Source organism: Aspergillus uvarum (assembly GCF_003184745.1).
Source record: "Aspergillus uvarum CBS 121591 unplaced genomic scaffold BO82scaffold_20, whole genome shotgun sequence".
NCBI classification, from domain to species: Eukaryota; Fungi; Ascomycota; class Eurotiomycetes; order Eurotiales; family Aspergillaceae; genus Aspergillus; species Aspergillus uvarum.
The window spans coordinates 285,885-306,448 of NW_020291317.1; the positions used below are offsets into that span (position 1 = coordinate 285,885).

At 54.4% G+C, this 20,564-nt stretch overlaps 5 protein-coding genes across 5 annotated transcripts; 3 read left to right on the forward strand and 2 right to left on the reverse strand.

Annotated features, from left to right (window-relative positions):
- Positions 1 to 854: 854 nt before the first annotated feature.
- BO82DRAFT_308028 (putative C6 transcription factor) lies at positions 855 to 3,301 on the forward strand. The gene is made up of 4 exons (XM_025632301.1): positions 855 to 1,146; positions 1,248 to 1,380; positions 1,453 to 2,528; positions 2,588 to 3,301. Exons 1-4 carry the CDS (start codon positions 1,029 to 1,031, stop codon positions 3,241 to 3,243), a joined length of 1,983 nt encoding a protein of 660 aa, XP_025493034.1. The 5' UTR covers positions 855 to 1,028; the 3' UTR covers positions 3,244 to 3,301.
- A 1,693-nt stretch (positions 3,302 to 4,994) lies between these two features.
- Positions 4,995 to 6,443, forward strand: BO82DRAFT_353450 (uncharacterized protein). The gene is made up of 3 exons (XM_025634955.1): positions 4,995 to 5,514; positions 5,690 to 5,799; positions 5,916 to 6,443. Exons 1-3 carry the CDS (start codon positions 5,432 to 5,434, stop codon positions 6,188 to 6,190), a joined length of 468 nt encoding a protein of 155 aa, XP_025493035.1. The 5' UTR covers positions 4,995 to 5,431; the 3' UTR covers positions 6,191 to 6,443.
- Positions 6,444 to 7,036: 593 nt separating this feature from the next.
- BO82DRAFT_57685 (clathrin-coated vesicle protein) lies at positions 7,037 to 9,727 on the reverse strand. The gene is made up of 7 exons (XM_025641349.1): positions 9,567 to 9,727; positions 9,307 to 9,436; positions 9,102 to 9,226; positions 8,767 to 9,047; positions 7,744 to 8,711; positions 7,292 to 7,666; positions 7,037 to 7,226 (listed from the first exon to the last, which is right to left on the reverse strand). Exons 1-7 carry the CDS (start codon positions 9,587 to 9,589, stop codon positions 7,059 to 7,061), a joined length of 2,070 nt encoding a protein of 689 aa, XP_025493036.1. The 5' UTR covers positions 9,590 to 9,727; the 3' UTR covers positions 7,037 to 7,058.
- Positions 9,728 to 9,986: 259 nt separating this feature from the next.
- Positions 9,987 to 16,861, forward strand: hir3 (putative transcriptional corepressor of histone genes (Hir3)). Its single transcript, XM_025640700.1, has 4 exons — positions 9,987 to 14,417; positions 14,467 to 14,689; positions 14,745 to 14,900; positions 14,959 to 16,861. Exons 1-4 carry the CDS (start codon positions 10,129 to 10,131, stop codon positions 16,669 to 16,671), a joined length of 6,381 nt encoding a protein of 2,126 aa, XP_025493037.1. The 5' UTR covers positions 9,987 to 10,128; the 3' UTR covers positions 16,672 to 16,861.
- BO82DRAFT_353455 (kinesin family protein) lies at positions 16,753 to 19,895 on the reverse strand. The gene is made up of 7 exons (XM_025634956.1): positions 19,483 to 19,895; positions 19,155 to 19,427; positions 18,368 to 18,875; positions 18,185 to 18,312; positions 17,599 to 18,129; positions 17,487 to 17,547; positions 16,753 to 17,418 (listed from the first exon to the last, which is right to left on the reverse strand). Exons 1-7 carry the CDS (start codon positions 19,840 to 19,842, stop codon positions 17,069 to 17,071), a joined length of 2,211 nt encoding a protein of 736 aa, XP_025493038.1. The 5' UTR covers positions 19,843 to 19,895; the 3' UTR covers positions 16,753 to 17,068.
- Between the last annotated feature and the right edge of the window lie 669 nt (positions 19,896 to 20,564).

Below are 20,564 nucleotides of genomic sequence, written 5' to 3' on the forward strand. Positions count from 1 at the left end.
AATAACTCATTTCGGCTTTTTAAGCGATTCGCAGATCATCCCAGCAGGGAAGAGAAGTATAGAAGGAGACACCCGTTAGTTCTTGGCCGGAAGATATTTTGCTGGTGGAGTACGTGATGCGATGATGATCGGACTATCCTCCGCAGGCTCGCATCAACTCCGAGAGGATGATTGTGTCTTCTCCACAAGCCCCGGATTTTGTCCGGAGAAATAACTTGTTCTAAGGAGCTCACATGCTGAGCCTGGTGAGGGCTTGTGTCATGGAATTATTAGGACGACAGTGTGAGGCCAATTGGGTTTGGGAACAGGCTGGTCGGCGAGACGCGCTAGTTGTCTTCTCGAACGAAGACGGTGGTAGATCGGGAGATATTAGCCACTATGGATGGGCATTAGTTAGTGGAAACGCCACTTGAGCTAGCTTGCTTAGTAGCTCTGGAGTGTGTTCTCGTTCTCGGTAGACAGAGATTAAGTTGAATAAAGACGGAGGAGGAGGTTATGGTTGAAGATTTGCAAGTTTACGGCGTACATACATGTACCCCGCAGTGTTTTTCCCCAGATCCCGTGCCTGACTCATTGTTCTGGATAGGAAAAATGTCAACAAATGGGGGGGGGATAGGTGTTGCTCAGGAGATCGCAGTTGGTGGCACGAGTACACCCGGACAGATTTTGATTTCGAGTCTGAGAAGAGTGTTGATTACTGTATTATAATCGATATCCCATCGCAGGCAGTCGAACTCAGAGGTGTTGAGGATCAACAGGGTCGAGTCGAGTGGATTGGAAGCGGGGTTGACCCGCCATGGTCACCTCCCATTCTTCGTTTTCCCCACCTCAAGTCAACGTCTTTCTTCCGCGACCATTCTGCTGCTTTCCAGCTCTATGCTCCAAGAGAATACTTCCATTCGTTTGTGCCACTCAATACGCGGAACGGACAGAGTTAGTGGATCGCTTGTAGATCCTCTTCGCCAACTGCTCGTCCTTGCTGGCTGCATAATGCCGGAGTATCCCCGATCCATCGGTAGTCGCACACCATGAAGCGCTCTTCACATGAAGCCAACCTGGACGACAGTCCACCCCAGCATAGCCGACGGCCGTCTCTTATCCCTGATGGCCGACCCTCGGCCCCAAGGATCTCCAAAGCTCGCGCGTGTGAGTTCCCCTGGTTGCAATATCTGCTGAGCCCCGCCTTCGCCTCTACCCACGCCTTACGGAAAGCTTTCTACATGCCAGGTACTGAACTAGTATATCAGGCGCGGAATGCAAGCGACATAAAATTCGTTGTGAGTTCAAAGCAGGAGAGACGAGCTGCACAAAATGCACACGTAGTGGCATCAAATGCATGGTCAACGACTTCTCCCAAAAGTTTGTTGACGATGATGTGATGTGAGTGTCCATCGAATTTACACCATAGTGGCTGTCAATGTACAGTTCACACTAACCCCTCGAGCCATCCAGGTGGAAATCGCAAGCTGCAGCCACAATTCGACAGCTGCAGGCGGCTGTCTCACATCTTTTGCGCCAGGGAGGGTTTTCAGAGCTGTCCTCGTTTGCTGGCGGTGACAATCAAAGTGGCACCAGCCCTGCCGAGTCTCAGTCTGACCTGCAGCCTTCATTCGATGGGTCGCCCGCAACCAAACAATCGGCGGAACCGGGACTGATAATGGATGTTACCCGAGAGCCTTCGCAGGAACCGGATCTCCAAGATCGCGAATTAGTGCCAGCGCCCATGCGGAGTCTATACGAAGTCACCAAGCTGCGCAATCTGCGGAACAATCCTATTGAACAACCCAAAGTGACACTTCTGGAGGAGGACTTCATTTCGCGCGGGTTGATCTCGCTCCACGAGGCCGAAGAGCTCTTTGCCTACTTCAGCAGGACGATGAACCAGCTCCTCTGGGGTGGTATTATCCTGGTTCATCGTGATTTGACTTCTGTCCGCCGAGCCTCTTCGCTTCTCTGCACTGCCGTCTTGACAGTTGCAGCACTCCATATCCCGAACCGTACGGAGACGTTGAACCGTTGCTACAACGAGTACGTCTCACTTGTGTCTAGTATGTCGCTGACACGATCTCACACCCTGGATGACATTCGCGCGCTCTGTATCGGGGCGTTCTGGCTGTCGGAGCTGAGCTGGAAGCTATCAGGCCATGCTGTGCGCATCGCCACCGAGCTAGGGCTTCACCAGAGCTACCATAAGATGATGCGTGGTCAGAACGACCAGTACGAGCGTGCTCAGCTCTGGTACCTGATGTATGTGTGCGATCACCACTTCAGTATCGCGTACGGACGACCACCCGTGATCCACGAAGATGCCGCGATCAGAAACTACGAGACATTTCTGCAATCGCCTTTGGTCGTGCCAGGCGATATCCGGCTTATGGCACAGGTAGCGCTGTTCATGATCCTCACGGAAGCTTACCGGACCTTTGGGAGTGATACAGAGCAACCATTCACAGAGGAAGACTTTGGTCAATTACGAGTATTCAATGTGGCCATCGACCAATGGCGGCTGCTGTGGCAGCCACGATCCGGTAGGTTCTCGCCTCCACTACGCATTATGATCTGACTGACATATCTGCCCCCAATATAGGCGATAGCCCTTATGTGCGGACCTATCCATCCAAAGGGGTAGTGCTGCACTACCACTTCGCCAAATTCCAGCTGAATTCTCTCTCCCTACGGGCTCTGTCCCCGTCCAACACTCCCGTCTTCTCGATGGACCGCAAAGAGTCGGCCAACACGGCCATCGCGTCCGCCATGGCCTGCTTAAATATGGTGCTAGAAGAACCCGACATCCGGGACGCAATAGTCGGAGTCCCGATCTTCACGCACACGATGATCACCTTCTCCGCCGTGTTCCTCCTGAAGGTGGCCATCAACTGGAACTCGGCCTACCTCAGCCTCGACGGCCGCCAGGTCCGACGTCTCGTGGAGCGGGTGATCGAGCTGCTGAATTGTGTCTCCGCGGGCGAGAGACATCTGACGCGGCATATCGCCCGTGGACTCGGGAAGATGCTGGAGCGGTTCGACTCGTGGGACTCGTGGCACGCGAATGGCACCGCGGTGGCCGACGCCGCGGCCACCGATGCGAAAGGGAGCAGCGATGTCCCCGGGGGCGCCAACGCCATGGCCCAGGGGTTTCCGCCGCCGGATCTGATATACGATATGGTGGGCACGTACGGATTTGGGTTGGATGAGAACTTACTGGATCCTAGCATGGCGAGTTTTGAGTTTCTGGCTCAATAGATGCGGTTGTAGCGTATGACGCTAGACGGGAGATACTGTATATAGACATATTGGGCTCATCTAGGTGAATACACGGTACATTGTTTGTCGGCTTTCCGGAGAGTGGTCCTCGAGTTTGAACAATCCCCTTGCTGGACTGGGACGCGAGGAAGTCAAAATCTATCGCATTCTCCACACACGCTGTTGGTCCTGTTCGAGAATGACGTTTTAGCCATTATCACGACCAATGGAAGGTACTCATAGTTAGCAAGCGGCGACCACTTTCCCCCCCCCCCCTTCTTCCCGAAGGATTATTCCACGAATACTTAGAAAAAGTACAAGGAGAAGCAGATGACGCAGCGCACGACGGCAGACCTGGCTGAGTCATCAGGGAGAATAAGATCGATCACACGGCGGAGCACCTGAGAGAAGAATGCTAATGGACTAGCTGGTAATCCCGAGCAGCGGCTGTGGAGGTGTGGGAAACCCTGCGCGATCTGGCTCGGGAGGCTAAGGGGCGGGCGGGTTTACCCCTGGCCTCGGACTGTTTTGGGAGATGGGGAGGGTTGTTGGTTCTAGTTAGTGTGGTGTTGTGCCACGGTATTTCTGATGTACTGTACTGTACTTCTCTACTTTTCTTTTTCTTTAGCGTTCTTAAAAAAAAAAAAAAAAAAAAAAAAAAAAAAAAAAAAAAAAAAAAAGGGGGGGGGGGGGGGGGGGGGGGGGGGAGGTAACTTCTTTGGTAGCACGGTGAGCTTATGATAATTTCCATTTGTTTTTCTTGGGAGCTCTTTTGGTGGACGAAGAAGGCATGGAATGTAAATAACCCGAGGCAGCAGCTTCCCCGGGAAATAGCTGAATAGCTGCTGCTCAAGCGGACTCCAGTCAGTTACTGTACTGTGGGTAGTCTGTGTAAGCTTGCTTGCACTAGCCTCGGAAAGTCTACAGGGTCCGCATTGCGTTAGGTTGAGTTGGCTGTATGGTACAGTAATTGGTAGAATTACTCTATAATTCCCCTGCAGTAACTTAGTCTACCCGTCGCGTAAGCTGCGTAATAGCCGGACTGAAGAGTAAAAGTTAGTGAGTGTGACAAGAGATTGACATCATGAGTTTAGTTGAATCTTTTCTTTTCTTTCCACGTCCGGAGAACGAGTTAAGCCCACTGCCGGTACCGCCCTGGTAAGGTTGACCGTTGATGACGGATACACTGGCTGCAATTGCCCCAGAGTGTCTGTGCACTTTCGCCCCGTTCGGTATTGTCACCCCACTTACCATACGGCATTCACCTGCCATCTTCATTCCCCCCCCCTCCTTCCTTCTCATTCTCTTTCTCTTTCTCCTCCCACTCTCTTCTTGTTTCTTCCTCTTCCTCGACATGCAACCATGATTCCCTCTCATCTCCCACTCGTCCATATGTCAATCTTTCTTCAGATCCAGGGGACCTCAAGTTCCTGGGGGTGCTATCGTTCCATGGCGAGCTGAGAACCAATCGACCAAGCAGCGATTCCCGCGAGGATAATCGTTCATGTCATCACTGCGGAGTCACTCTGCTCTTGCCCAGGAACCTCTAGGCGCACGGCCTCGGCACCACTAACGCGACGCGCCATGCGACGGGAACGAGAGCCCCAGGCCTGGAGAAGAAGTAGGTAGCAGCAGCTTTCTTACTGTTTAGCTTGTTGTGGTTGCCCCAGTGCGCGCTTTTCTCGCGCCGCTGCGCCGCCGCCGCCGCCGCTGCTGCTGCTGCTGCTGCTCCTGCTGCGCTGCTTGGGGCTGACGAACTGCCGGGCTGACTGACTGACCGAAATAATGCTCACTCATCCATTCCCTCGTCCGGGACTGTCCCCTCACCCAAACTGGGTCTCTCCCCCTTCCCTTGGATTGTGAGGAGGCTTGTCCTTCCAGCCTGGCTGGCTGGCTGGCTGGCTGGCTGTCCGTTTCCTCTGTTCCCTGCCGGCCGTCCCCTCTCTCTCTGCCCTTTTCCCTCTTATACTTCTCTCACACCCCAGCTTGCTCTCTCCCCTCTCTCTCTTCTCCCTCTCCCTACTTTACTCTCCTACACTCTTTACCTCTTCCATACACCCATACAGCCCTTGGGACCTTTCCTTGTCCTTCTACCATTAACTCTCCTCAATACAAATTCATCCACTAGTTGCGCAATTGCGCAATTGACCCATCCTTCTCTTTCTGAATATCCTAATCATCATACATCATGTCTACTCGTAAGAGAAAGCAAGAAGCCGAGGAGGAGGAAGAGCTTCAATCGCTTCCTGAAGACAGCGAGGAAGAAGAGGAGTGAGTCTTTTCTTCCCTCATGTCGCATTCGCATTCATTGCTCTTTCCTATTCATGGCGCATGAGCGCCTCGCTTCTTTCTTCCCCTTCTCTTCGCGCGCTTTTCTGAACCACTTCCGGAACATAACCGCATCACTGCCAATCACGATGTCTACCAAGCACTAACAAGTCAGCAGATATGAAGACTCCGAGGTAGAGCAAAGCGACCTCGGCAGCGAGGAAGAAGAGGTGGAGGAGGAATTTGACGAGGAAGCCGAGGGTGAGGCTGAAGAGCCCGAAGAAGAACGTATGTTTCATTCTTATCTGCCTTTCTTGTCTGGCCTGTTCCTACGTTCCCAGAGCCCAGCACGGTAAAGCATCAACTCTCTGAATGACCTTGTGCTAATCTCATATCCTTGACAGCCCCTGCGCCCAAGAAACGAAAGACCGCTCCAGCTCCTCCGGCTGACGAGGAAGAGGAAGAGGAAGAGGAGGAGGTTGCGCAGAACGGCGAAAACGATGCCGAGAACGGCGTTGATGATGAGGATGAAGAAGAGGAGGAAGAGCTCGCTGACGATGACCTTGAAGAGGAAGATGATACCGCTAAGGAGAGCGGACCCGCCAAGGCGGCCGCGAAGGCTAAGGGAGGTGTTGTTCCCAAGGAGCCTGAGGTGGATATCGAGGGCGATGACGAGTGATCACGTCGCTGTTCTTGTGCCCTATATTACTTCGTCTTCTATCCGAGGCAGCGATCTTGACTGATTTCGAAGATGCTTTGTGATTTTCAGCCCCGTGTGCTAATATCGTTATCTGCTTGCGACACGGTTTATTTTTATTTGAGGGTATTATCATTGTTATGCTGGCTGATGAAGAGCCCCCTTGGATAGGTTCCAGGTTATTATTACTTTCGCTGGTTGCGACGATAAATTCTTATTTTCCCTCGGAATTTGGTAGATCGTACGATCCCCGGGTCTTGGGGCTTTTAGAGAGAGCGGTCGATAATAGCTCAATACCATGTAGTTGACTTGACTGCCCTAGGACGGGAGACGGGAAGCATACGTACTGGAAGCCATCCTTCCCCGCCTGCTTCCCTGGCACAGGGTACCATAAAACCAACCCATCAAGCACAATACCCACACTCAAAGCTCCAAGATCCTGGATAGAGCAAACAGCAAATCGACAGCAACAGACGTCTTCCTCATCAAGCTAAGCAAAAGTCCACACAACACATGACCTTAGCGCATAACTACAATGCCTTGACGAAGCACGAACGTCAAGAACTACTTCGTTCACCTCGAACAGGAATCACATAATTCATCCAGAGAATTGAGTCGTGTTGTTGTGTGTGGATATGAGTTGGATTACTTCAGTTTCCTCCCTCCCTTCTTTGCTTCCTCCCTCCCTTCCTACACGGTTCTTCCAGTTGTTCGCTACACTGCACCCGCCCCCGCATCCGTTCTTTCCATCCACTAAACCCCTTGCATCGATACTACCTGACCTGCACCGCACCGGGAAACCATGACCAACCCCTACAACGGAGGGAAAAGCTTCAGAGTCCCAGACACTCTAACCATCACTGCCGCTGCTTCGGAAAGTCGCGCACAGTTGACAGTACTGATGCGTGAGGTCGAGGACGGGTTGCGGGAGGTTGGTGGCCTGGACGATACTCCGGACCTTGACGGCGCCTTCGTCTTCGATGAGTTTGCGCATGAGGAAGAGGAGTTCGGGGGAGAACTTTTTGCGGAGGTATTAGCTTATAATTTGGGGGGGGGGGGGGGGGGGTGTGGATGGGGACATACCTCGGAATACCAGCGGTACTGCCAGGCAATCAGCCGGATCAACGCGCCCAGCATGCCGCGGGTGTCGTTCTTCTTCTCGTACAGCTTCAGCACGCCGCGCATGGCCTTGGGGGCGAAGCGGATGGCCAGGCCGTGCTGGTAGGCCTCGATCGCCTCGTCGAAGTGGTGCAGCCGCTCGGCCAGCTCCCCGAGGATCTCCCACTCCGTCGCCGACTTCTTGTACTCGATCGCCTGCTGCCGGTACTGCGCCATCTCCGTGCGCCAGATCGTGTAGATGCGGAGGTCCTCGTAGAGGACCATGAATAGGTTGTCGAGCCAGCGCTCGCAGAGCCGTTTGTTGCGGAATTGCGTGTAGGCGGAGTGGGAGGGGTCGGGCTAGCGGGTAGTTTTGTCTTAGTATCTTCGAGGATGGGGGATGCTTTTTGGAATCGGTGGCAAGGGGAACGACTTACATCTTCGTTGCCGGATTTGATCACTTCGGATGCCATGGATTGCTCGGGCTTTTCGATCGAACTTTCCAGCTGTTCGTCCTGGAGGCCGTTGGGCGAGCCTTCGGCCTCCTTTTCGCGGTCTTCTGTGTTCGCGTCGTTGTGGTGGTCGTCGTCGTCGTCGTCCTCATCCTCCTGCCCGTCGCCTCCGTTGACCTCCGCGGAGGTGCGCGTGTTGGTGCGCGTGTGCTTGGAGGTAGAATGTTGGCGCTCAACGCGGTATTCCTCCTCCATGACGAACACTTCGCTGCGGATTTTGAGGAGCTGGTCCCAGCCGATGGCCGCCGCGACCTTGGTTAGGAGGTTGTAGGCCTTCAGGAAGGTTCCTTGGTAGCTAGCCGCGTGGAGTCGGCGCAGGGAGGGGTGGACATAGTCGGCAGGGTCGCCCTGGCGCGGTTGTCCTTCGTCAATCTCCTCCAGCATGCTCTCGGCAAGAATAGGCAGCATGATGCGCGTGGGCTGGGGCATGCGCGGGGTGTCTTTATCTTGGTATGTGAACATGGGGCACGAGTTCAGAGTCAACAACGCCAAATCCCATTGCTCCAAACCGACGTACACTTCGGCCAGTCGCGCCCAGGTGCTGAATTCGCTGGGAGCAGCGGTGACCGCCCGCTTGGCGCACTCCAAGGCCATCTCGCCCTCGCCTTTGCTCTGGCAGAACGCTGCCTGGCAGTCAAGCAGGGCGTAGTCCATCGGCACATCCTGTAAAGCGTCGAAAATCAGTCTCACTGCTTGCACCTCCTCATCAGCCATGATCAGAACTTTGGCCAGCAGCGACGACACTTCGACGTCGCGTGTGCGTAGCTTCTCAAACAGATTGATGCCCGAGGTGTAGCGTCCCGTGGTTTGTATGTACTTCAAAAGGCCCGACGTCAGATGGTTGCTGACAGTGTTCGGCACTTGCGTCTCCGGATCGGAACTGAGCTGTCGGCCTAATACGACGTTGTCAGCGGATACCACGGTGGAGAGATAGGCAGGAGGGCATACCCAGGAAGAACAGTCTCTCCGCAGCGTCCAGGAACTTGTGCTCCATCTCCGTATTCGTCACGGGGTTGAATCGCCGGACTCCGACAATCTTGCGGATTGAATCACCGCTGCCATCGTCCGCGTAGGTATATGCTCTCAGAATCCCGCAGAGAAAGGTCTCCAACCACAAAGCCTCCGTCGCAACTCGCTTGTCGCCCCGCTCGTCGATACAGTAGCTTTCCAGACTGCCCGGGATCTTCACTTCCACGCGCATGTCGAGGTGGGAGAAGGCATTGTAACAGCTGTGTAGACATTAGCACACCTGGACTGGAGAATGCGTTGACCGATGGCCGAACCAGTAGATCCCCGAAACCACTTTGTGTGTCTTATCCAGCGGGGAGAAGGTGAGTGTGTTGACATAGGCGGCCAAGCTGGCGGACGACGAGGCATCGACCCCGGTGACATGGTGATAGACTCCGGTCTGTGATTGTATGATCGCCGCGAAGTCAGCTCTGGTTATCTCTGCGCACCCCGACCGGGTTCGTGCGACGTTGTACGTACCTGGCGATGAGAACTGGTCTTGGGTTGTTTGACCAAGTAAACCAAGTCGGGCGGACCTAATTCCCGAAGGTTTTGGAGGGATTCAGTGCGTGCATCGACAGCGGCGTAGATGTCCTCCTCCTCATAGATCCTAGAAACATTCAGGGGGTTGTTGTCAGTGCCAGGTCAACCACAGTGGGCCCAATGGAGCTGTAGATAGCGAGTCCGCAAGAACACGTAAATGGAGGAGGGGGTGGGGAGAGAGGGAATGAATGCCTTACTCAGGCACTGCGGGCGCGACCATGGCGCAAGCACTTGTTTGGAAGGGGACAAGCAAGACGAGATAAAAACCTCGGGTCTTGGAAGCGATACGCCCTTTTCAAAGATCAAGCGACGACAGACAAGAATGCAAGAAAGATAGCGGAGGCGCAGCGGGAAACTGGCTGGGCGTTCAAGTCGTCGTCACGGCCGCGCCCGCCGATCATCAATAGGGAAATAGTACAGAGTAGGTACCTCAGGCAGCAACTACCCGCCAGGTACCGCCTTTCCCTTTCGGGCACACGCGCGATTTATCCATGATTTAAATCGGTCCATGCGTGTCACTCGCGGCTGGCTGGCTGGCTCTAGACCCACCCGCAGGTGCAACAACCACTCCATCAATCACTGCCTTCTTAATTTCATTTCTTTCCAACGACTACTCCCAGGGCTTGTGACTCTAGCGCCCTCTCCGCTCTGAGCTGTGCTGTCTGAGGCCATTGCAACTTCTTGCGATGCGGCCGGTCAGCCTCAAGGCTTATACCGCGGTCCGGGAGCTTTGCGCACCCTGAAATTCACACCGACATCATGTCGAGCTGGGCGGCGCTCAACATCGAGCCCGATGAACTAATCGAGGAAGAGGTTGACGATACGAAGGAAATTCAGATTGAGGAAGCGCTCAAACTGTACCAGAATGCGTTGAAGCTTCATTCCCAGGGCCCGCAGTTCTATGCGCAGGCCGCGGAGGCCTATGATGCCCTGTTAACCTCCGAGATCTTCAAGTATCCAGAGTCCATCTCCGACTACAAGCGCGCCAACTTGCAGGACTCCGATCTCCCTATTGACTTTGCTGCAGGTTCCGGAGCTGCAGAGGCGCTGGCGGAGTTCGACATCAATGACTCCACGTCGAGCACTTTGATGCAGACCATTTACCTGGCTTACAAGAACCACGGCCAATTCCTGCTGGACGCTCTGCGCGCGGCCTTGGAGGGTCAGACTACTGGTGTGCAGGATGCTGGGGATCTACCGTCCCAGGTCACTGAACAGGCCAGCGCCGCTCTAGCAGCCTTCGCGGAGGCGCTGGAGCGCGATGACTCCGACCTCAACCTCTGGAGACAGAGCGCAAGGCTCTGTAGCACGCTGCAGAGCTATCGTCTCACGCGGTACTGTCTGGAGAGCGTCCTAGCAGATGATGAGAATCGTCTGGAAGTGCGCACAGAGCAGCTAGGCTTGGAGGAGACGTTCGCGGAGGAGCGTCTACGTGAAACTCTTTTGTCGGTGCACGACCGACTTTCCGTGTCCCAAGTTCCCCTCAAGAAGCCGAAAAAGGCCCTTTTGAAATTCCTGAGGAGGCAGGCTGATCCTTTTCCTTACCTTCCGGCACTTCCACAACAAGTCGAAGATTTCCAGGCGTTAAAGTCTCGCCTTTCCCCGCAGAGCGCACGTCATGAAATCAGGCCCGTCGGCCCTACATGGGCTGCGCTAGGAAAAGCTATGCTTCAGTCACTCATTGATGACGAGTTGGGTGTAGCAGAGATCAGACCTGGAACGACGGTCCTGATATCGCTTCCAGCTCCCAGTCCCGAGCTGAAGAGTACCATAGAAGTTGCCATTCCCGTGTACCATCCGCCGGCAGAGGAGGCCGACTCTAGAAGGCAACGAGCTAGCCGTGCGCCTGCCGAATCTGAGCAGGCTACAGATGCCCCTCTTCGAGTGAAATCAGAAGTTCCCGACGACCATTCCTCCATCGATCAACGCGCAGAGAAGCAGCTCATGGAATCATTAGAGACCCAGTCATCAGAGCCCCCGGGTCCGAGCAATCAACCTGACAGTGCGAACCTGGAAGAGGCCAGTACAAGACCCCTGACTGGAGGTCGCAAGCGATCGTCTGCATTCTTCCAACCCGACGATGTCGATAATCTGAGGGCGAAGAGCAGAAGAACGCGGCTTCGAGAGTCAACCGCGCACGCAGATAGTTCTTCTCAGGCAGTGGACCTGGCTGCTGACTATGCTAAGTTCTATGATGACCGCCTCGAAGGTTTTGTGCAGGCTGATGACTGGATGCAGTCTGCTGTAGGCCCCTTGTTGGCCAAGCTCGGCGTCGAAGATCTCAGCGACATTGTTAAGCTCAGAAAAGCCGTGCGGGCGATGGCTGAGCGCAAGGAATTGACTGACATGTCGGCTGACGAGGCCCACGAAGGCCAACATCTGGTCGGGGATTTGCTAGACACACTCCGAAACTGGGATGAAGCAAGATCCCAGGTCACCTACCAACCCGACAGCCTGTCAACTCTTCAGGATATTCGAGGAATGGGAAATTCCGGGCTGGCTATCTTTTTGGAGCACTCGAGGAAGTCGGCCAGGAAGCTGGGGGTGAAGCAGGCTCTCGCAGATGGCGAGAGACTATTCAGACTCACCACGAGCGTCAACGATGAGCTTGTGCATGTTCGTGATGCTGCTCTTGCCTGGCTCAAAGCGCTATTAATGCCCAAATTTGCGAAGCATGCGATGGATCATGTTGTGCCACGGAAGTGGCCCGCTATGGAGTCCGCCTACACATCACTGCAGTGGCCAGACTCACTGAAGGAGACCGTGGTGCAGCTGATACTGCACCAAGACGAGTTTATCTATGAAAGCATGCGCGAACAACTCCAAAGCCTTGAGAATCAAATTCTCACAGGTCAAGCTGACTCCACATTTCCATACACGCTTGCTCATTTCTCTGACCTAGAAATGATCCAAACACTTTTCGAACTTCACCTTGACATATACGCGTCGATTAATAATCCTAATAGTGAGGTGGATGGAAGAACGAGGATTCAGCAGCGCGATCGCTTGGGGAGATGGAGCCTCCTCGCACGTACTGCTTTAGCACACTTCCTGGACCACAGCCACGCTAGCGCAAGCTGCCAGGAGGTCTTTGCCCTGCGACACATATGGGCATCGACTTTTCATTCCAATATGGCCAGTGACATCCACCGGGAGCATGTATTGCTCTGTCTTCAGGAGCTGAAATTCCTCTTTGAGCGCTTAAAAGACCCAGTGCTTGGCCTTGTGAACAATGCGATCATGCCTGAATTGTCTTCCGAGGCCGTTGACCAAGAGATCTCGAAGCTCAAGTCCATGGACTTCTTCATGAAAATCTTCAACCCCAGCTCAGAGGACCCCGTGGATCTCATTGAGACCATTGAACCTATTCTTGAGCCCGCGTCTGTTCAATTCGAGGGTATGGACGAGGGGATCGAGCCACTGGAGCCCAATTCTCAAATCACTGAAATGAGTTCTTTCCTGGATCGCGGCGATGCCACGCTGAGACTCTTCCTCTGGCGAAGACTACAGGATGCTTACAAGAAGATCGATTATCCACCCAAGGTCATTTCTTGCTACTTGCGCAGCATCGAAATCATAATGAAAGAGCTTCAGATCTCATCTGAGTCTGACGAACCCAGTGAGCACCGTCAAATCACCCTCCTTCGGTGGTTAAAGTCGCTTGATGGCATCTTGAACAAGACTGTAACAGCCGTGCTGCTCGACACGGACAAAGCATACGAGTGCTTTGATATGGAGCATTTGAAGGCCTCCTTGACCGCAGTGGCCTCTCTGACTAGACTTCTCTACGGGTTCTCATTGTATGAGGATCTACTTCGCGTCGGAGCGACCACAGGCCCAGAAGTCCGCGGGGCGCTATCGAAGTCTCTAGAGAGCCTCAAGGATCGACTGCGCGAGATGCAGGTACGCTGCTGGATTCTGCAATACACACTTGTAAAGGAAGCCATGTCTCAAGAGAAGGAGGAGTTCGAGACCCCTGCGGAAGATCGAGTGAACTACTTGCGAGCTGTTCATCAGTGCCTGGGCATCCGCTACATGTGCAAACTGTCTCACAAGCAATTCCTGAAACTGATGAGGTCTGAGCTTTTTGCTATCGGCGTCAATGATGACACTGAATGGGATATATGTCAGCTCCTGTACGACATCAACGGGATTAAATGTTCACCCTTGTATGGCGAATTGGACGACCACAAATGCCCGACGGAGAAACTGGATCGCACCACGGCTATCACCATGGTCAACCTAGTGATGAAACAGGCCCAGCGAATGAGTATCAAGGACTTGTCAAAGTCGGAGTTGAAATCCACTATCGAGAAGATGCAGCAGGCCATTGGCACCACAAAGTCTTCTCCTCCGCTGTCTTACAACAAGCGCATTACAAATGCTTATCTAAAGTCTCCAATTAACCCTTTGGCGCTCTTCCGATCCATTCAGGGAGTAGCAAGCTTATCTTTGATCCCGGTGCTTGCCGAAAGTGCTATGATCGCTCGGAATGGCTGGTACTTCCTCCTTGGGTATGCGGCTTTGACCAGGTTTCGATCGCAGAAGCGCTTGAGCCCACTCCCAACAACTGATCTTGACGATGCCGTCATGTGCTTCCGACAGGACATTGAGCACGGAACGGCGCGATGGGAGACCTGGTACAGATTGGCGCAGACATACGATTCGAAGTTGGAAGAAGACATCACCTGGACAGCTGATAGAATCAACAACAACCGGGCAGAGCTGGTAACATGGCAGCGCTATTCTATTCATTGCTATGCCATGGCCATTTCGACTGCCATGGGAAACTCGGATCCAACACCGGAGACCCGTGAGATGCTCGCGGACCTGTTCACGGATTTCGGGATTCGCCTCTACTCGTCCTCCAGGGAACCGCTGTCTATGGGCGCATTTAGTCTCACAGACTTCACACGGCATTTCAGCAACGAGGAAAGCCAAAGCATGTACGAAGGCCGACCGTTCAAGGAGATGAAGCTATACTCCGTGTGGAATCTAGCCAGCTACCTTCTCAAGCGGGCTCTAGTCGATAAGCCCAAGAACTGGATGTGCGTGTGAATGGCTCTGCTATACCTACAAAAGGCTAACCGCATGCAGGACTCATTACATGCTAAGCAAGTGTCTCTGGAAGATGTTCAGCTGTGACGATTCCGTAAGAGGGCCGTTCAAGCAGCTCGATCTAGACACTTTGTTGGACTCCCTGCTCGATGCGATTGACGCTCTGCCGCAACGAAGGGATTCGCGCTCGGAACCGATATTTGAACCTCACTACAAGCTCGTGACTGTAGTGCACAAGTTGGTTCGGCGCGGAACCTTAGAGGTATGGACACTATTTGCCCGACACGCTTCCATTAGATGCTTACATTTCCCTACAGCCCGCCGACGCCAGCAAGACACTTCTCGCTACGCCCTGGGCTCGCAAGGTGCAACCGCCGGAAGACAAGGCTTCCTGGAAGCGCTACATCTCCGAAGTACTTCGCAACTTGAAGAATGCAGACAAATCGAACTGGCACCATCGCATGGCGTACCGAGTATGTTTGAACGCTTTGAGTCCATGCATACCTGGTAACTCCGCTGACCTCCCTCCAGGCTGCACGGATCCTCTACGAAGACGACGAAGACTCCATTGACGCTGCGTCCGCCGCCAAGAACGAGCTCACCCAGCAAATTGTCACCAAGACGATGACCATCCAAGTCTGGAAACCAGAACACGAGCGTCCCGGTCGACACTTCGTCTACACCACAAGATACGCCTACTTCTTCGTCTCTCTACTGGACCAACTGGACGACCGCGCCAACCTGGACCAACTCCTCCGCCGTGTCCGCAAGAAGCAAGGCGACTTTGTCAATCACACCAAGCTCTGGGAGGACATGTGCCTCACCTACGCGGGGCTAATCCGGCGTGCCGCACACATCAACGAAGGACATGAGGAGAGTGTCTTCAAGCCCATCGGCTGGGAGGAGTTCGTCGCCAACACGGCGCGCCTCGAGAGTCTGACCGACCTGGCGCCGGGTAGCGAATCCCTCCTCGAACTCATCCGCGACGCCATAGAGCTCAAGAAACTCAACAACAACCTGATGAAGGTCGCTCTGCTGGAGGACCTGATCGCCGACGTCTACTCGCGCCTCTACCAGGTCAACATGCCGCAGGTCCTCGAACAAGCGCACGAAGAAACCAAAGAACGGCTAAAGGTCGACACCACCACGGTCGCTGGCGCCGCCGCAGGAGCAGCAGGCGGCGGCAGCCTGATCACCAGCGACGGCGCCGCCGACACCACCACCAACACCCCGACGCCGCCCACCTCCGCCCCAGCCTCGGAAGCCCCCGCCCCGCGCGGCCGCACCAAAGGCATCGCCCGCCGAGACATCCAAAAGCGCTCCGAAGCCATCGTCCACCGCAAAGTCCCACCTCGTCTACCCACCACATCCGCCGCCGCCGCCACTACCTCCACCGCTACCGCCGCTGCCCCAGGCAGCACCGCAGCAGCAGCCGTAGCAGGAGGGAGCCGCAAGACCCCCACAACCACCAGCGCAGAACCTACCGCCACTGCCACCGCAGCGCTCGACTCCCAAACCCTCACCGCTTCCGAATCCGCATCCGCATCCGCCACAGGCCTGCCAATACCGCAGGGCAGGACCCTCCTCAAGACTGCCGCCAGCCTAGCCGAGGACCTGGCCCCAGGCCAGCAGAGCGACACCATCCCCGCCAGTCTGCACGATAGCGCCGACGACGAGAGCGAGCTCAGCGAGATGGACGACGAGAAGTTGTCCAAGCTCACGACGGAGCGGAAGTTGTTGTTCCCGAACCTCCGGGATGGGTCGCTTGATCCTGAGTCGGAGTTGGAGGGGCTGGTTAGTGGGGCGGACGGCGATGATATGGAGTTGGGTGATGCGGAGGAGGGTGAGGAAGAGGAGGAGGAGGGTGAGGAGGAAGTGGAGGAAGAGGAAGAGGAAGAAGGTGAACGGGAAGGGGAGGAGGGCGATACTATGGTTGAGGATGTTGATGTTGATGTTGATGATGAAGGTGAAGGTGAAGGTGAAGGCGAAGGTGACGAAAGGGATGTGGAGATGGAGATGGAAGGTGATGAGGAGGAAGAGGAAGAAGAAGAAGAGGAGGAGGAGGAGGAGGAAGTTGCTGGCGAGGATGATGAAGAGGATGGTGTCGAAGGCGATGGAGAGGATGAGCCCCTGGGCAACGCGGAGGGGAATGAGACCGCCGACGAAGCGGACGCGGACGCTGGTCCGCTCGAGATTGCGGGCACGGATGATGAAGACGAGAACATGACTGAGGCCGAGCCTTGAGCCCTCCAATCTGTTGTTTCTTGCCGGACGAGCCTCGATCCTTCTCCAATTTGTATAATTACAATTCCTCATGACTTCATTTTAGCTCAGGACAAACAAAGATCGGCGTCATCAGGAAGAGCTGCTGGTCAAAAGATGTCTGTCCAAGTAACGAATGTACTTTGTACTGTACCATAAAATCATTATCAACATGAAGAGCAACACGAATCAAAGTTCCAGTAATTTCTCCACCCACGCCAACAGCCCAGACGGATATCATAAACCACGAGCAGGAAAACTACTTCAATGCCGAAGCAAACAAACAAACAACAAATCCCACCAAAGGGCCAGTCAACATTCAGATGTTACAAGTGTTCATCACGGAAGGGAGAGAGGAAGCTCATCCCTAGAAGCAGCCTTAGTAAATGTCCTCCTCCGGAGCCAAGTCCCATTTCCTGGTAGCCATCTTGCGATGTTTCTTGCCAGGCGATGAAAGCTGCTGCGTGGCCGGCGAGAACATACTGTCGGCCAGTTTCAGCTGGTCCATGCGCTTCAAGGCATTCTCGATATCGCTCTCCCGGCCCAGGATGTTAGAGTTGCGGGAGGGTGAGAGCGTCGTGGTCGTGGTAGTCTTGGCTCTGGTCTTCTTGGTGGGCGATCGGCAGGTGAGCTCGCGTTCCAGCGCAGCGACCTTCTTGCGCAGCTGCTCGTTCTCAAACTCGAGCTCCTCCATGCGCTCATTGTTGGTGGTGTTGGGGTCTTCGTAGACTGGAAGGGAGATTAGTATTGTCGATTGTTGCGAAAACGAGAAGAAGCAAGAAGAGGGAAGCACTTACTCTGGAAGCCCCGAGTAAACAACTCAAGCTTCTTGTCCAAGTGCTCTTCGTTATGGCCCGTCTGCTTCGAGTTAGAGTCAAAGTCGCACCGTTCGCAGAAAGGGAAACCCACCTGCTCGTCCCAAGCGTTCTGCCACCGGCGTCTCTCTTCTTCCATCCTCTCGTCCATCTCGTTCCAACACTCCTCACGCACGTCTTGTTCGATGGTGAGACACATCTCTTCGCTTGCTTTCAATCTCATGGTCAAGTCTGTTCTCATGATCTCTTCCTCCGCGAGTCTCACTGAAAGGTGCTCATTCTCAGCTCGGAGCCGCTCGATCTCAGCGGCTGCCTTGTCCAATTCTTCAGCAGCGACTGAATTTGTCGACTCACGTCCGCCAAGAGACCCATGGCAAGATTCAAGAGTGCTGGACAGGATGGATTCGGTGGCCGAGGGGGCTCGGGGCACAGCAACTTCCCGTGCCAGAGCGGAGTAGCGCAGTATCTGCGAGGTTGCGTTGTAGTCTCCCCAGGGGTTAGCTGTCACAATCATGATGGCTTTCTGCGGGTGGCGGAACTGGCCAAAAGCTTGACCAGGCGACGGGAAAGAGTTCGAAAAGAGTAGCTCTGTGAGCTTGCACTGCCTAAATGGGACCATAGTCGCCTTTCTAAGTCAGCAAACCTAACGAACCGTAGGGGATGAGCTTAGTGTGGCATACCTTGTTGCCTTCCTGGATATCGCTTTGCATCTGTAGACATTGTCCGAGATACATTAAGCTCTCGTTAATCTTGCCTGCTTCCGCAAGTGTAGATCCTGCTGTCTTCGCAGTTCTTGCGCGCTCGGATCCTGATGCTTGGTTAGCATATTTGACATGTCGAGGCAGAGGCTGTGCTGGACATACCGGCTAGATCTGCCACTGTGAGTGTGTTTCCCATCCATGTCTCTTCGCCGGTTCTCTTGTTGCGCATTCTTCTTTTGACTTCCAGACAGAAGAACCCATGACTGCGGGAACTGACGCTATTGGCACCGGTACCTGCAACCTTGCGCTCGGTAAGTCCAACCTCCAAAACCGACAAAGCTTCTTCGTAAGTGCAGCATGCGATCTTGCGCAGCCCCGCGACGACCTTCCTGTCAGGCGACCCCTCCGTCGACTTGAAGAACAGCGGTCTGCGACGGTCCTTCTGCCCACCTCCCGGGCGAGTCATCGTGCTTCCTTGGCCAGGGACGATGGCCGGCGAAAGAAGATCAAAGATACGGTCATTGTACACTTCATACATCGAGACCAGAACCACATATTCCGAGTGTGGGTTCAGCTCCATTGTAAGATGGCTCACGTCAGGCGATCGGGGAAGGGCGACAGCGCGCAAGGGCATTTGACGACGGGGAAAGATGAGCGCCGGCATGGGTTCCTTTGAAGCAAAAGAGGGTGAGTTAGCACAACATGTTTTGTAGCGATTCCCACGTCCGTGTGGGGTTGTCAAATGGGATCCTGGCAGCTTTCGATCCGGCGTCTTACCGCCGTAACGAATGAAGAGGGGATTCGGCAGACCAGGGGTGGGGGAACCGCCAAAGGTTGGCTTCGAGGTTGTCCCCGGACCATACGCAGCGGGCAATTGACAGCTGGTAGGGACCAGCGCTCGAGACCTCGGGGTAGGTTGCAATATAGGCTGGGGGAAAGGGCTCCGTACCGCCATGGGAGTTTGCGCTCTTCCGGCACTCATCGGGGTCTGGGCCCTGGGACTCCTGCCACGATCGAGCGATTCACCGTACACAGCTTCGAGGAATGTCTGCGCACTAAAGATCTGGGCTTCGGAAGCATCGGCGGCGGTGACAGAGGACAAGAGAAGGGGAGAGATGAAGTTGTCGAGGGGTCTGATCGTCGAAGCGAGGGACCGGAAGATCACATCCAAGCTCATCTGGGTGATACCTCGCTGTGTCTTGGAGCCCAGGATGGTATGACTCTGTGAAGGATTCGCATTAGCGTTATCGCCTAGCACCACGACTAGACAAGCAGACCTTTCCACTCCCTGTGACGCCCAGCGTCGCGACTAGACCATCGCGTCCTTCCGACAACACACCCTTAATCAAACTCTCCAAACCTGTGCCCTCGAAGACGCCCAGCTGCGATGCGGACTCGTCGAAGACTTGTGTAAACCCGAACTTCTCCACGGCGCGCTTCCGGGAGTCGCGGGGAGGCTGTAACGTGATATGCGTCGGCGGGGCATCTTGGTGGTTGTCTTCCGTGGTGTATGATTGCTCTGGGGATTCGATGGTCAAACAACGCTCGGCTTGTTCCTCTTCGTGCTGGGACATAGGAGGCCGCAGGCGAAGGTACACCTGGAACAGGGAAGTGGAGGGCGATTTTGACGAAGTCATGTTTGCTGCTGGTGGTTAGTACACGCCTGTTCACATCCACACTAACGGTCTAGAATACAGTGAGTTGGGTGTGGAAGATGACGATTGGAGAGGGTCACGTTGGGAGTGGTGTGTTGATGGGTCTTATCCGAATCGGGATATTTTTCGTCGTCCCGGCAACGCCTTCCGCATGGGGGTAAATCTGGGGTTGAGCCACCATCAATTCAGTTACTCACTCACTCCCTCCCTCCCAAAGTCTTCCAAGATGATCTCACTGAATCCCCATGCGGCTCTCTCTAATGACAGCCTTGAGTTCAACCTCACAGCCACCATGCACTAGCACTAGCAATGACAGACCTGCGAGGCTGACTTCGTGGAGCCAATTACAACGAGCACAGCCTTGCTCGTATTCGCTTGCTGTCGGCGAGGGTGCCAAGCCAAGTCTCGAGGATGGGTCTCAGGGTCTCAGGGTCCATCCATCGTCACCAGAGACAAAGACCTGGAACCAGCAAGGCTAAACCCAACCCAGGGGAAACTTTGAAGAAGGCATGATGCTCTTGAGCACTCAAGACCACTGGTGTGCACCATGGAGATGACTTGTGGCTTATGCCATGAATGATCAACTCGGTTGACGATCGGGCAACAACTTTACAACTCAGCCCTCGAAGTGGTCAATTAAGGTTGGATGTTTAAGTCAGAGGCACATCTTGACCCTCTCATAGGGCCTTGGCTGATTACTGGAT

Coding starts and splice junctions, on each gene's coding strand:
- BO82DRAFT_57685 (XM_025641349.1), bottom strand. CDS start 9,589: ATGGTCGCGCCCGCAGTGCCTGA. Junction 8,712..8,766: donor GGAGAGACTGTTCTTCCTGG/GTATGCCCTCCT, acceptor ACGTCGTATTAG/GCCGACAGCTCAGTTCCGAT. Junction 7,227..7,291: donor AGTACCGCTGGTATTCCGAG/GTATGTCCCCAT, acceptor CTCCGCAAAAAG/TTCTCCCCCGAACTCCTCTT.
- BO82DRAFT_308028 (XM_025632301.1), top strand. CDS start 1,029: ATGAAGCGCTCTTCACATGAAGCCAACCTGGACGACAGTCCACCCCAG. Junction 1,381..1,452: donor TTTGTTGACGATGATGTGAT/GTGAGTGTCCAT, acceptor CGAGCCATCCAG/GTGGAAATCGCAAGCTGCAG. Junction 2,529..2,587: donor GCTGTGGCAGCCACGATCCG/GTAGGTTCTCGC, acceptor CCCCCAATATAG/GCGATAGCCCTTATGTGCGG.
- BO82DRAFT_353455 (XM_025634956.1), bottom strand. CDS start 19,842: ATGACTTCGTCAAAATCGCCCTCCACTTCCCTGTTCCAGGTGTACCTT. Junction 18,130..18,184: donor ATATCCAGGAAGGCAACAAG/GTATGCCACACT, acceptor TGACTTAGAAAG/GCGACTATGGTCCCATTTAG. Junction 17,548..17,598: donor AGAACGCTTGGGACGAGCAG/GTGGGTTTCCCT, acceptor AACTCGAAGCAG/ACGGGCCATAACGAAGAGCA.
- hir3 (XM_025640700.1), top strand. CDS start 10,129: ATGTCGAGCTGGGCGGCGCTCAACATCGAGCCCGATGAACTAATCGAG. Junction 14,418..14,466: donor GATAAGCCCAAGAACTGGAT/GTGCGTGTGAAT, acceptor AACCGCATGCAG/GACTCATTACATGCTAAGCA. Junction 14,690..14,744: donor TTCGGCGCGGAACCTTAGAG/GTATGGACACTA, acceptor ATTTCCCTACAG/CCCGCCGACGCCAGCAAGAC.
- BO82DRAFT_353450 (XM_025634955.1), top strand. CDS start 5,432: ATGTCTACTCGTAAGAGAAAGCAAGAAGCCGAGGAGGAGGAAGAGCTT. Junction 5,515..5,689: donor GACAGCGAGGAAGAAGAGGA/GTGAGTCTTTTC, acceptor ACAAGTCAGCAG/ATATGAAGACTCCGAGGTAG. Junction 5,800..5,915: donor TGAAGAGCCCGAAGAAGAAC/GTATGTTTCATT, acceptor TATCCTTGACAG/CCCCTGCGCCCAAGAAACGA.